This window comes from Numida meleagris, chromosome 1, assembly GCF_002078875.1.
Source record: "Numida meleagris isolate 19003 breed g44 Domestic line chromosome 1, NumMel1.0, whole genome shotgun sequence".
NCBI classification, from domain to species: Eukaryota; Metazoa; Chordata; class Aves; order Galliformes; family Numididae; genus Numida; species Numida meleagris.
The window spans coordinates 18,703,584-18,717,582 of record NC_034409.1 but is presented as its reverse complement, the minus strand read 5'-3'; the positions used below and the strand labels follow the sequence as shown (position 1 = coordinate 18,717,582).

The window sequence follows — 13,999 nt, the reverse complement described above, 5'->3', positions numbered from 1 at the left end:
ATACCTTATTAAATCTATTAGCAAGTGTTGACCTTTGTTCCTGCCTGCTCACTACAAAATACTAAGTGGGACATAAGAACAGTCTTGAAGTAACCTGTATGTGAATTCCACTTGTACTTGATAGATTTTTTTTTTTTAATTGTATTGATGAGCTCACAATTGTATTGATGAGTTTTACTCACTTTTATTTGTTGTGAGAGGGACAGATGTAAATGGAGTAAATCAGAACACAGATTATTTACTGGATTCTTCAAAGTGATTTCTATTAAATGTTTGACTCTGGAACACAAGTCAACTTGGTTACGAGCCAGACTTCTCTCGTGTAGAATTCAATCACCATTCTGTAAATGGAAGAAAATAATAAAAACTAATGCATATCTAAGAACTTAACTGAAGTTCTAAGTAATTAAATAACATTCTAAGCTAGAGATAACTTGGCAGAAAAAAAAAAAATCAGATAACAGAATTGTTGAAGCCTAATAAACATAGACAAGAATGACAGTGTGTTGAAGAGTAAAAGACAGCAACTTGTCTAGATGTCAGTGGTTTTAGTCTTCTTATGCATTGAATTATGCCTGCTTCTTTTCTTTAGATGCATACTGATTGCTTCCTGTAAAATATGGAAGTCAGAATTAGGTCATAGAATCATAGAATTGCTCAGGTTGGAAAAGACCTTCAAGATCATCAAGTCCAACCGCAACCTAACCATACTACCCTAACTCTAACAACCCACTGCTAAATCATGTTCCTGAGCACCACATCCAAACGGTTTTTAAACACATCCAGGGATGGTGACTCAACCACCTCCCTGGGGACCCTGTTCCAGTGCTTAACAACCCTTTCTGTAAAGAAGTTTTTCCTGATATCCAACCTAAACCTCCCCTGGCGCAACTTGAGGCCATTTCCCCTTGTCCTGTCCCCTGTTGCCAGTGAGAAGAGACCAACCCCGCTCTCACTGCAGTCACCTTTCAGGTATTTGAAGAGAGCAATAAGGTCTCCCCTCAGCCTCCTCTTCTCCAGACTTAAACAGCCCCAGTTCCTTTAGTCTCTCTTCATAGGGCATATTCTCCAAGCCCTTCACAAGCTTTGTTGCCCTTCTTTGGACTTGCTAGATATTTAAGAATTTAGTGATGTCCAAAATCTTCAACTGCCTGTCTCCAGGAAGTTTGAAATTATAAAACATTTTAAGGTGTATGTGCAAAGAAAGCATTGAAGACTGTGAAGGCTTGGAAGGAATTGCCCCCTTTCTTGTTCAGTTTGTCATTGCGCGAACTACAGGAGATCGACTGCTGAGTTGTCAGGATAGAACTATGAACAGCAGCATTTAAGTACCAAGCAGGCTGAGAAAGCTAAGTTGGACTAGAATACTACTGAAATTATTGGGGAAAATGTCTTGTGCCCCTCTTGGAGGGGGAGTTGGGAGAGGGCGAAGGGTGCTTATGTCTTACGTGTATTTTTGTCATGAAAGCTTTAGACAAGAATTCTGACAGTCCTACTGGATCTTTTGCTAATTTGATTTCTTGAAAATTTTTAAGAAATAGGATAGTATTTTTAATACGTGTACAATAAGTTTTTAAGTCAGGAGAGAAGGAATGCAAATGACTCAAAACCAGTTAAGAATTGCATCAACATATAGTTGATGCAAGAATAAATGCTTCTTTTGGTTGATTGCATCTAAGGATCCATATTAAATTCCTCACAATGGAAAATTGTTTGCTTATTAGTTGATCTAAATTATTAGAAGAGAGAGTTTAGAGCAATGTAGTCAAGAACAGTGGGACTTGATGAACAACTGGGTAAATGTTCTGTATCTGTGGAATGTGTTAAAGTATGCAGTTTAGAAGCTTTTCTTGGGTCTTAGACTCATCAGTCTCTTTGAAAGCACTATCTTTCGGGTTATTTTAAAGATACTAGTTATTAGCACCCAACTTACAACTATTGTTTTCTAAGATTAGTGTAACTGAATTTTCTGAAATAATAATAAAAAATACTTCTAGATGCCCTTCTGTTTTTTTCTTGATGCTGTAGGAGTTATGGGAGAGTTTTTCTGTATTTCACTTTTTTTGGAGTGTTTAGCTCATTTCTTCACCCAGGCTTTGCTTTTTAAAAGATAAAATGTCATAACCCCCTGTGTGCTTTATCTGTGGCATTTAACACTAATTCATTCTTCTTCTGTGTGGTGCATACAATGGGTTAAGAACTATGGGGTTTGTTGAATTTATTAAAAAAAAAATGTGGAGCTCCATTTTATACTTATAAATTAAGCATGGAAGTTGCCTTGGTGGTGGTACTCAGTGTTGTTATTGACCTTCCTTAAAATTCAGACTTTGGTATTATGAAGTCCCTTGTACTGGGAATGTGTGGTACTGGAGCTCATCACATTAGCATCTCACACATGAGCCTTATCATTAACCTTTTTTGGACATACTTGCCTCCAGGTCTGAATTAAGAGATGAAATGAATGCTCATAAAAATGAATACAGTGCCTCCAACACTAACTTCAGGCAATGAACATGTAAGGGAAAAATACATGTGCCTTAAGGCTTGTTCTAGTAGGACTGGAGAGAAGGGGAGACAGTTCCTGCAATATGACATAAAATGTTTGACTGCAAGATGAAAATTTATCTCTCACTCCCCGTCCCTCTCTCCCACCCCACACACCTGTATTGTTTTTTGCTTCCTTCATGTCCTTTGGGGATGACAAAATTGTATGGTTATGTGCATAAAGAAATGCCCTCTATAAAGACCAATTATGGAATATGGTATTATGTACTCTCTCATTGTATCATATACTCCCTTTGAATCTGTCCATGCTGAGATGTAATCCTTATGTCTAGTTTGCTCTTTAAATCAGTTGGTTATGTGTTACTGCTCTTTTTTTTCTGGTACAATGGTTTACATTCACCTAAAGTAGAAAACAAAAAAACAACAACAACAAAAAAAACTAAATAACAAACTCATAAATTATGAATCCTCCATTTGTGATACATTTTTAGCCTTTTCTGTTCTAATAGAGCAAACTTCAATGTTCAGGAGCATCTTAGTTCTGTCAGCCTTCAGTCATTCCCTTTATTACACAGTCTTTCTGTGCCCATATGTTTTTCTAAACTAACACTCCTCCACAGTGACTTGGATGGCACCCTACCACTGTGGAGTGCTGACTTAAATACTCTACAAAACAGAAGTTCAAAGGGAAAATGACTGATTAAAGTTTCTGCTGAAGCAGTACTGTAAGCAGAAATAAGAATTGGAAGTAAAAGGGAACTCATGTTTGAAGGCTTCTTTCTGTGAAGGAAAATTTGTTTAGAAAATCGTTAGTGGCAGTTACACGATATACTGTCAGAGAAGAACCTCCTCTGACTTGCTACGTGAGTTCATCAAAAGCTCCTAAAAAGAGTTTGACTTCAGCCTTTCAAGTCAGACCACAGGCAAGATTTTTTTTTCTCTTGGAAATGCCAAATAGGAAGTAGGGATTCTTTGAGCCAAGTAGGATTGAAATAGAAAGAAATGCAAGAAATGATACAGCACTTGAATTGTGAAATTTATGTATGTTTGTGTGTACTTTTCAAATGGAAAAGAGTGTGTAAGCATTTCTACAGATACAGTGATTGGCACTGATGGTCCATGCTGTGGGAAGATACAGTGTTAGTCTTAAAACTGAAACTGCTTTTATATTTTTTCTCTAATGCTCACATTCCTCTATGAAATCATAATGTTCATGAAATTACAGTGGTATCTTCTAAGTAGCAGCAGTATTTTCAGCTGATTTAGGAGAAGACAACTAAGTTAATGCTGTAAATCTGGGGAAAATATGCAGAAGACATTCTTCTGGGCTTATTAGCTCTGTGTTCCTATATGTAACAATTCTTCAGTTTATTCTTTGAAGTTTTTCTTGTAGCTAGATCACAATAGGAGCAGTTGCTATAAATTACTTAAACTTTCAGGGAAAAGAAGTAAAAGCAGTGATTTCTCAGAAAAGACATCTTATATTGTAAATGTTGGCTGTTTTTTTTTCTTTTTGCTTTATTTTTGGTAATTGCTGAAGACCATAAAACATAAACGGTATTAATTAGTGTTAGGTTGACCTACATGTCAACCAGCGTAAGGAGGTAGAAATAATAACTTAAGTACTTAGTCTTTCAGAACTTGAGCAGCGTGTTGGTACTAAGCGGTTGTTTAAGTTACATTTCTTTGGTAACTAGTTTTCAGCTTTTCATTTCAATAAGACATCATTTAAGATGGCAAAATTCACGGATTTGTTGATCAAAGCATACAGTGTATGTGCTTTAAGTATGAATGCTAATTGAAGACTCATTGAACTCTGAATGTTGACAAAAACAAGTCTAGTAAATTCTTTGAAACTAAGGTAGACTGCTGGGAAAATAACATTCTGCCAGTGGAATGCAGTCAGTTGTGGTGGGTTGACAGTTGCCCGTGCAGCTGCTCTCTCACTTTGCCTCCTCAAAAGGATAGAGAGAAAATACAATGAGAAAAAAACACTCATGTGTTGAGATAAATGCACTTAAATGGAAAAGGAAGAAAAAAACACACAGAAGAAAAAGAAAAAATAAATTACTCTCTGCTTCCTATCAGCAGGCAGTGTCGGCCCACTTCTTGGGAAGCAAAGCCTCAGTACATGAAGCAGTTGCTTCAGAAGCCAAATGCCTTTGCAGCAAGTGTTCCTGCCACTTCTTCATTTTTCCTAGGTTTTATTGTTAAGCATTACATCGTAGGGTTTGGAATAATCCTTTGGTCAGTTGGAGTCACCTTGTTCCCTCCTCACCTCTTGCCCACCCTTGCCTGCTGGCCCTGAGAGCCAGCCTTGTTTCTGTGCCAGCACTGCTCAGCACTAGCCAAAACACTGGAGCATTTTCACCACTCTTCTAGCCACAGCTACAGAGCACAGCAGTGTATGGACTGTTGCTAGGGAAGCTAACTGCGTGCTGGCCAGACTCAGTACATCAGTGTACTGATAAATAATAAAATCTAAATTGCAGTCATTATCGTGTATGTGCAGTCGTGTAATATTAAGAACGCAGGTGGGTTTTTAATGTCAACAAAACGGTTAGTGGAGACCAATGTTCTTACTGCAGAAAGTCAGCCATACTTCCTTCCCATTATCTCTTTGTTACTCTGTTAAACAACTGCTGGAACTTTATGCTAATTCAGGGACTTGATTCTTATTTGATTTTCCGTTGATTTTTCTGGTAGTGTTTCTAAGACTTCACAAGTAAAAATGAAATTAAAGGGCGCATATGGTTGAGGATCCCTTAATCTTAGAGATAAAAATGTTTTGGGAGATTTTTAATTGATAATCTCTTCTGCCTGATACACTACGTGGGAAAGTTTCTTCAGTGTGCGTAGGGGAAACTGTGCTTTCTGTTCACACTTCTGGAATGAAACAGAAATTGAGAACTCACCTTTCAAACATCTTTAAAAGGCAAATAAATTATAAATGGCATGATTTTTTTTAATAGGCTACAATTGCTGGACCTGCTTATATGAGATAGCTCGGAAGTTCACTTGTCCATGTGTATTTTGTTTTTTTTTTTCCTTTGGATATCATGACTGGTAATTGTGTTTCCTCAATTAAAGGGAAACATTAACCTTCAAAGAAGAAAAAAAAAATGTTGAGATCTCCACCTAAAATCCTTAAGATGATAATTTGAGAAAAATAAATTCTTGGGAAATAGTTTGCATTTGTAGATCCTTCTGGGCAGCTCTGAAAGACTGCTAGGCAGTAGGTTTTTTATATAAGATCAGTTGACAGGTAATTCTCACATTGTTTCGTGCTATATATAGAGAACAAAAACAATATTTTGAAACTTAAACCAAAAGGTCATTGTTAAAAGTTTTTCTTTCTTTTTGTTTTGTTTGTATCAGGATTTTATAGCTGTGAACATAGAAATCTGATCTCAAGACTTCATAAGTAGTTTGCCAAGATAATTTGAAGTAAATTGTCCTAAGTATTAATGACTTTCTGTAGTCATTACATTTCTTGTATCCTGAATGACATTTCATTTATCCGTTTGTAAATACACACTTAGGTCTTGTGTTTTGCGGTCGTCTCTGTATATTTTATATGTCATAAATCATATCTGCGAAAGAATTCAAATTTGAAATTTTAGTTTTAAGTTCCTTAGGTTTGTGCTTGCACTTCCTGATACTCACTACTACTCCTACTATCATCAGTTTTTTCTGTGTCATCAAAACAGCTGATACTCTCTAGAAAAAGTTTTAGAACATTTTTTTTAAGAGATTATTTCCTCTTGTGTACTCTTCATGCTTTTTTTACTTTTTTTTTTTCTGGAATGTTAACAAACTCTTCCACTACTAGTGTTGCCTCTCAGCTGTATATTTTAAAATGTCTTAAACAATCATCCTGCAATACAGTAATCCTGTTGTTGCAGTGAAAAGAGCGACAGACAATTCTTGTCTTGTGGAAGTTGCAATTATTAAATATTGAGTAGTTTTCCTTTCTGTTGTGCAGTTCACATTCAGCTGTTCTAGCAGATATGTAGAGACTTCTTACTCCCAGTTTTGAAAGCAAATTAGTAGATAGAGGACGAATTCTTAAGCATTCTTTTGAAGCATATCAAACTGACTCCTCTATGAGCTACCAAATTGTATTCATTATGTATTATCTAAACCAACAAAGGTGAATTTTTTTCTGTTTTGAATCTTGAAATCTGCTGCTATTCATATTATAGGTGCCACATCACAGGCTCACACTGAATTTTTTTGCATCTTGGAGTGGTTGGCCTAAACCAAATTTTAGATAACTTCAGTTTTAAAACCTTGATTTCCAAGGGGACTCTTCACCCCAAGCTTTGTCATCTTCATGCTTAGAGGAACTGGTTCCCATTCTGTCTGCATTCTGTGAGGACTTTTTGAACAACTATGAACTCTGTCATGCTCAGACATTTGTCTGAGTATTCTAAAAAGAAAAATAGTTTCTAATATTGTTACTGCACAGAGTTTACAGTTGGAAAAAGACATTTATAGGGTTACTATGAAGTTCACTTGTACAAACTTTCTGGATGTCTTCCTATTGCTACAGTACCTGCCTTTTCAAGATCTTTGTAGTTGAGAATACAGTATCTTTTGGTTATTTATTAACTTAATGTATCCCTTTACCCCCTGTCTCTGTGTACCTATATATGCTTAAAATAGGATCATCTCCCCCTTTTGATTCTTATTATAGGGATTTGTAGATGCATTTCAAAGCTGTTCTTGATGCATATCATGCACGTGGAGATTGTATTCTGTGCATTCAATGACTTGATTCAGTCCTTCTTGTTGAAAAAGAAAAGTGAAACCTTTTAATGTAGTTTCCTCCTTTGGAAACTAAAGCTGAGTATTAGAATATTAGAATATGTGGAACACTTGTATCATTCTCACCGTCTCTGGACACTGCTGTAAGGATGGCTTATTTTTTTAAGACGTCTGTTACCTTTCAGAGAGACTTAATGGCTTTTTCACTGTCTTCCAGGTTCTCATATTAACTAATATCATGCTGGGTATTTATCTCTTTGGATCCTAATTATTTTCTGTTATCCTCAACATGGAATGGAATACAATTAAATGATCATTTTGGAACACAGAAAGACTATTACATTTGAAGTAATTATTTTGGATCATGTTGGAGACACCAGCCATCCTTTAAACAAAACAAAACAAAAAAAAGAACACTGTTGGAGGAAGTCTTTGACAAATATGAAACTATGCTCTTCATTCAATATATTGCCCCATTTCCGTAAGTTATAAAGTTGTACATGTTGTAGTATATGTGACTCAAATTAGTCGCAGATTTTTACCAGTCCCAGTGTTCTTATTCCCTGAACATGCTCATTGAGAGCGAATTAGTTAAGAATGTTCCATTTTCATCTTCTTCCCTGCCCAAAAACCCAGTCGAATCTTCCTTGGAGAGCTAAACTATACAGTAGAGTGTTCTACTTATTTTGTGTGCTTATACATCTTTTTCTTTATATATATGTATTTTAATGAAGACTGTTACTCATTCTGGGTGAGTGTACAAGTCAGGACTTGATTTGTCCTGGCTTGATCAAAACAAAATAGTGTTATTTAAGTGCTTGTGCACCATGCTTTGAATTACATTTTTGAATGTTCCCACTTTTGGGGGGTGATTGAAGTTATATAACTGTTTTTGTCAGTTCTCAGGTCTTTAGCTGTGGTAATATAGCACACCATCTCATATTTTCAAAGACGAGCATAATGAAGTTCTAATTGCTTCATAATAATTTTATACAAGTTCTACTTATTTATTTTGTTGCAGCAGAACTACAACCTGGGATTGCAATCTGAAATGTACAATTCTGTATTCTGTGGTAGCATTTTATATGTTTATGCATTATGCTGTTCCTTGGATTATCTTGGGTTTTGTTCTTCTTTGTTTCATTTTTCCGTATTTATACTGTCTTTCTGGAGTTACCTTTTCCTGCTTCAATTAATGTGGAAAGATAAGAAGATTCTAAGTTGCTTGAGATAGGCAGCCAGTCTGTTTTAACTTCACTTTAAGGACAACCTGCTAGTGTTAAGAAACAGAAACTTTCCAGGATAAATACAGTTTTCAGGGCAGAGAGAAACCTGTGAATAACAATCAAGCTCATCTTCTTTGACTTTATTTATTTTAACTTTACTATTGTTTTTTGGGATTATTTTTATATGATAGTGTGTTATGCGCTAGGATTGACAGAGCAAGAAACTTTCTATTTAAAATAAAGAGTCTGGAACTGAAGACAGTAAGAAGCAGTAACTCTGTGTTTAAGATGGATAGCAAACTTAACTATTTGTGAATTTTTATTTAAAAAAAAAAAACATTCAGCCTTTGAGTGGACTGCTTTTTTGAAGAAACTTAAAAAGAGGGAACTAAAAAGAATTCACTAATGAAAGGTGTTAGTTTGGCGTATGGGATTTTTGTTTTGTTTTGTTTTGAACCTAAGGTTTTAGTGAGGGAGGTATGTAAGAAGTGTAGCATCTGACCAAATGAAGCTGCACTTAATGTTAGCTCATTTGAGCTAACAACATAATGAGCTCTTGGCAGATGTAAATGAGTGGCTCATACGTGTTTGTTGCAAACCTACCCAGGCTAATACTATGAAAGCAGGATGAATTACTTCTCCTGTAGATATTCTTATTTGACTTTCTTAATAAAGCAAGTAAAATATGAATTCCTCAAAGCAAATGGGAATCTTCTCTGATTTCACTTATTCTAGTAGCTACAGGAGATGGGGTGTTTTCTTGATTCGTGGAAGAAGGATTTTTATAATAATCAGGAAAACAAATTCCAGGTTACAGAATACGTAGGGAATGATCTGCTCTGCAAGTAACTTTCCCTATGGATGTGAGTGGATGCTAGCACAGTGAGGTGGTAGTGGTGTGTTTCAGAAGTGCTGGCAGCAGCAGTGCGTCACTTCCACTGGTGTAGATTTTTACTAGGCTCTCGTTTATTGCTGTCAAAAATGCATAGCTAATGGCGGTTACTATGTTGAAAAAGAGTGTTTTGTAGCATAGAATTTGTTCTATGAAACAGTATTACTGTGCTTTTTGTATCTGTTGTAGTATCCATGGCAATAAATAGGAGGCATTACTTTTGGAGTGACCTACATAGTGTATTTGTTCATTTTTTTGCACAAATATTGTAAAGCACAAAAATTCTGCTATCTGGATTTCTCTGTCAAGTTATGAGGTCACTTGGGAACTGCTGCATCTGTGACAAGATAGGAGTGTTTTGCTGAAATGATGAGATCTTCCATTCTTCAATAATTGTAAGAAGCAAGCCATATTTTAAGAGTGGATTGCATAGACTGAGCCTCATGGTCTGTGTAAGCTGATGTTAAAGGCTTGATGTTGAAAATTGCTCCTTCAGATAGCCTCATGTTCTTTGCTTTTTGAGAGAAATGTGTCTGGGAGGAAGGGGGGGGAAGACTATCAGAAAAACAGACTTTTTTTTTTTTTTTTAGTGTTGGCAAGCATTCTGGAGATTAGAAGAACTTTGCTTGCTGTGAAATGAGTTTTTATATTCCCAATGCAGTCTGTTTAAACTGAACTACCACTGCAGAGAGCTGTCTCCATTGCTATGGTTGTGTGTTCCTGTTGCTTTCCTTGTTTCTGAACATCGGCAGTCCTGAAATCACACGGTTGCTTTTCCCAGTGTGTGGCTGCAAATTAGTTAATCACAGAGTTACATTTCTGGGTGTTGACAAGGTGAAGATGAGAAGAAACTGTTGCAAGGAACTGAGGGTGCTGAACTGTCCGTGGCAGTAGCTGCATGATCATAAACTTACTGAAACAGTCAAAATCGGAAGCCACCTCCTACACTTTTTTTGTCCTAGCTACGTATGCATACAGCAGTGGTGTAAGCTGTATTCACAACACATGTAGTTAAACACTTAAATAGTCTTAGGACATTCAGTGTGTATTTCCTTTAACTTTCTCAGCTCATTGGGAACCTGAACCCTGCTCTGGTTCTGGTAGGAGTGTTTACTTTATCTGTCCTGGAGTTAAAATGTAATCTGTGATGTAACTTGTTTCTGCTGATATCTGATTTACATTAACTAGGTGCCTGCATGATAACTTAAGTAATGTGTCCCTGGCTTGTGGCAGGATGAAAACAAAACACTTTTTATAACCCACTTGGAAAATAGGCCTGATGTACTGGAGAATAAAAAAGCTCTTTGTAGAGATCTGAGAGATCTCTCTTTTTATCTTCACAGAGTAGTTGTTTAGCTTTTCATTTCGGACAATGTATAAAGCGTACCATGGTAGTTTTACAGGGGCGTTTAAGCTGTCTCATAAAGCATGTTCTGTTTCAGCAGGTCTTTTCACATAGTCTAGGATTAAAGTCCTACTTATTTTTTTTTCTTATATAGAAAATTAAGATCAAATATTGGAGTTCAGAAACACTCTCGAATAAATCTTCTGTAATATAAACTAAATGGCAGTGAAAGAGAATGTTCATATTTAAATATTACAGACTACTGAATAAATTCTTCTCTTAAAAAGTAGTAAAACTGTATTGTTAATCCAAATGCAAGGTGTTCAGGGGGGAGTGAGGTTACTAAATGGAAACACTTTGAAATAACTGGATAATACGAAATAACTTGCTAAGCTTAAGTGCATTAGTTGTCATCCTTCTTTGCAGAAGTTTTTGTGCCAGAAAAACTGAAGCAGAACAAAAGGAATTTTGTCTTAATTTTCTTGTAGTTCAATGCCCTATAGAGATGCATGTTAAGATATATCAGTTAATTAACTACGAATGAACAAAAATCATGATGTCTTTAAGACCAGTAATAGGATGGCTGTGATGGGTGGTTCATTCTTGCATTAAGAGAAATGTGCTGATCGTAAATATTAAGTGAAAAGTTTAATTATTGACAGGAAATAAGTGTAATCAGAATTGAGTTCATGTTAAAATTTTGTTCTCTTTGTGGTCTACAGCTTGCAGTAGCTGTTTGGAAACTAGTTCTATTGTCCAGCCATTTCTTTTCTGTTGATATTCTGCAGTCCATGTTGCATTCTATCTTAAAAAAGAAAACAGAACGTTCTTATGAAAAGTACTTCAAATCTTTTCAGTGATCTGTTTAATCAAATAGCATAACAAGCTCTAAGTGTTTTCTGAGTTGGCAAACCAGAGCAGGATCAGTGACAGCCCATCAAATCGGAAGTTTTGTGTTAAGTTTTCATTAAAATTGTGAAGTAAAAGTACAGTATCCTTGGATATATCTAAACTTGTGTTGGGGAAAAATAGTAAAAATCACATATATTTACTAGCAAGTTTCAGTCTCAGAAAATGGACATTATGATGTCAGTTTGAAGTTACTAAAAGATTTCCAGGGGGTACTAAATAACTTCAGGAGAGAATCCCTACTACTCTTAATGTATTTGAAAATCATTTTGATTAGTTCTTGATTGGTGTTTGTAACTCTGTATTCAAATGAGTCTTCTGTTGACATGGTAAATCTGACTGATTTGTAACATTTCTTTTTCCTTGGCTTTTCTACCCAGCTTCTGCAGGCTGACTGTTATAGTAAACTACATGTTGGAAACATTGCAAATGGACACTAATTTGATTTTCCATTTGGCATTTTCCATATTGTGATCTTCACCATTTTTCTGTTACCTAAATTTCCATCCTAACTTTTATAACTGAATGAGAAGATCCTACTATTTATAATACCGTCTTTTGAGTATTTTGTTTTATTTTGTTCATGTTCTTTTTCATCACATCAAAATACTTAAGAGTTACAGAATAATAATGACACTGTGTGTTTATAAAATTGTTCATGAAATCGGTGTGGTTTCCAGCTTCATGCAGTTTATTTTTGTGTTGTACTGTAGGTCTCTCAAATGGTTTTGGAGACGGAAGTAAAGAGAGAGCATTAGATGATGCTGCGGGGAGAAAAGTTGAACCTCGTCGCCGCTGTGCATCAGAATCTAGTATTTCATCTAGTAACAGTCTTTTGTGTAACACCAGGTAAAACTAAATCTCTAATATAAATTTGGGGTTGAATATGTCATTTTTTTCTGCTGCTTGTGACCCACATCAAAGAATTTCGTACATTTTAGAAAAAAATATGTTTCACTTTTCTCATTTGTGTGTCAAACCTGAGACACTTTATAGGATTGCTGGTATTCCTTTGTCGTATTTGGGTTATTGCAGATCTAAGCATGTTATTATTAAATGAGCTTGTCTTGCTTTTCTGCTCTGTATAAATACATACAGATAGATGCATATACATGTTTAAAACAAAATTCTACACATATAATTACCTTCACAGTCCTGAACTCTAACAATGCATGTATTTAGTTTGTAGGGATGAGGAGAGGGAGTGATCTACGTAGCTGAGTCTTCTGCACAGGGAAGGCAAATTCAGCAGTTGTGAAACTGTAGACTACTGATCTGTGACTCAGGTCACTGGTTAGTTTCTGCAGTGATTGTAGTACCTGTATACCAAGCATTCATTGTCTCTTTGTGCAGTCTTGTTGCTAAAGATAAGGCTGCCAGAATGGTCACCATTGTCGCCAGTGATATGTATTTCTCCATCACTAATGGTGCACCATCTTCTGAAAATGCATGAATATAATGCCTCCTATATATTTCCATGAATACTGCAACAGGTACAAAGAGTGCAATGGGACAGTTTGATAGAGGAAATTCTCAGCTGCACAACACTCTTTTTCAAAAAAATCATCATCTTCAGCTGTGCATTTTTGCCAGTGATGAACAAGAGCCTGCATGCCACCCTCATAAAAACCTGCACCAGCAGAGGTGACCCACTGTCACCACTGCTGAAATGCGCCATGCATCACCTCACTGTGCTCACACCCACTGTTTAGTTTCCATAAATATTACGCAAGCATTGATGAATGTCAGTGAACACCATTTTTTTCCACATGGAGGATTTTGATGACAATTTCATACACACTTCCGTGTCAGACTGCCCCTCTGCTGCCATCTGTCACACAGCAACAGAATGTAATGGAACACTGTCAGGAACGTTCAGCCTCTACTGTCATACCACCAGCATCCACCTCTGACACTGTGGAACAACACAATAAAACAGGAGGCATTACTTTTGGAGCACCCCTTGTAACTGTCTCCAGTCTTGGGCTTATGAGGGTAGAAAGGAAGTAACATGGCAGTAGAGTATGTTGGTTGTGGAATTGGGTGGGTTTGTTAGCATCCATGGAATGACAGTAGCTGATATGTGCTCTCTTAGCCTAGCAATGTGGTAGATGATAGTATACCTCTTTCAGTTGTCAATATGATGAGAGAGGTGAGAAAGTTTGAGAATATGTAAAAGAAAAACAGAGGTTGTTACAGTAGGATAGGACATAGAGTTGTATAGGATGAAACTGTTTTTTGGATTTTCTTGTGTGTTGGTTTTTAAAAAAAAAATCTTCTGTTCATGTTTGGTATTAAATTGCTTAAGGGAGTGGTCATAATGTATTCGTGTCAAACAGGTTTTGAGAAACA

At 36.2% G+C, this 13,999-nt stretch overlaps 1 protein-coding gene across 12 annotated transcripts in view; it reads left to right on the top strand.

Moving 5' to 3' along the window:
• Positions 1-13,999, top strand: part of BRD1 (bromodomain containing 1) — a 69,046-nt gene that overhangs the window by 41,787 nt on the left and 13,260 nt on the right. For 11 of the 12 annotated variants that reach the window (XM_021384702.1, XM_021384696.1, XM_021384704.1 and 8 more), the window contains one exon: positions 12,361-12,496. In XM_021384702.1, the coding sequence (XP_021240377.1) occupies positions 12,361-12,496 (136 nt within the window). Of the gene's footprint in view, positions 1-7,492; positions 7,757-12,360; positions 12,497-13,999 lie in introns of those variants that run through there. The other variant, XR_002434394.1, reaches the window with a different exon arrangement.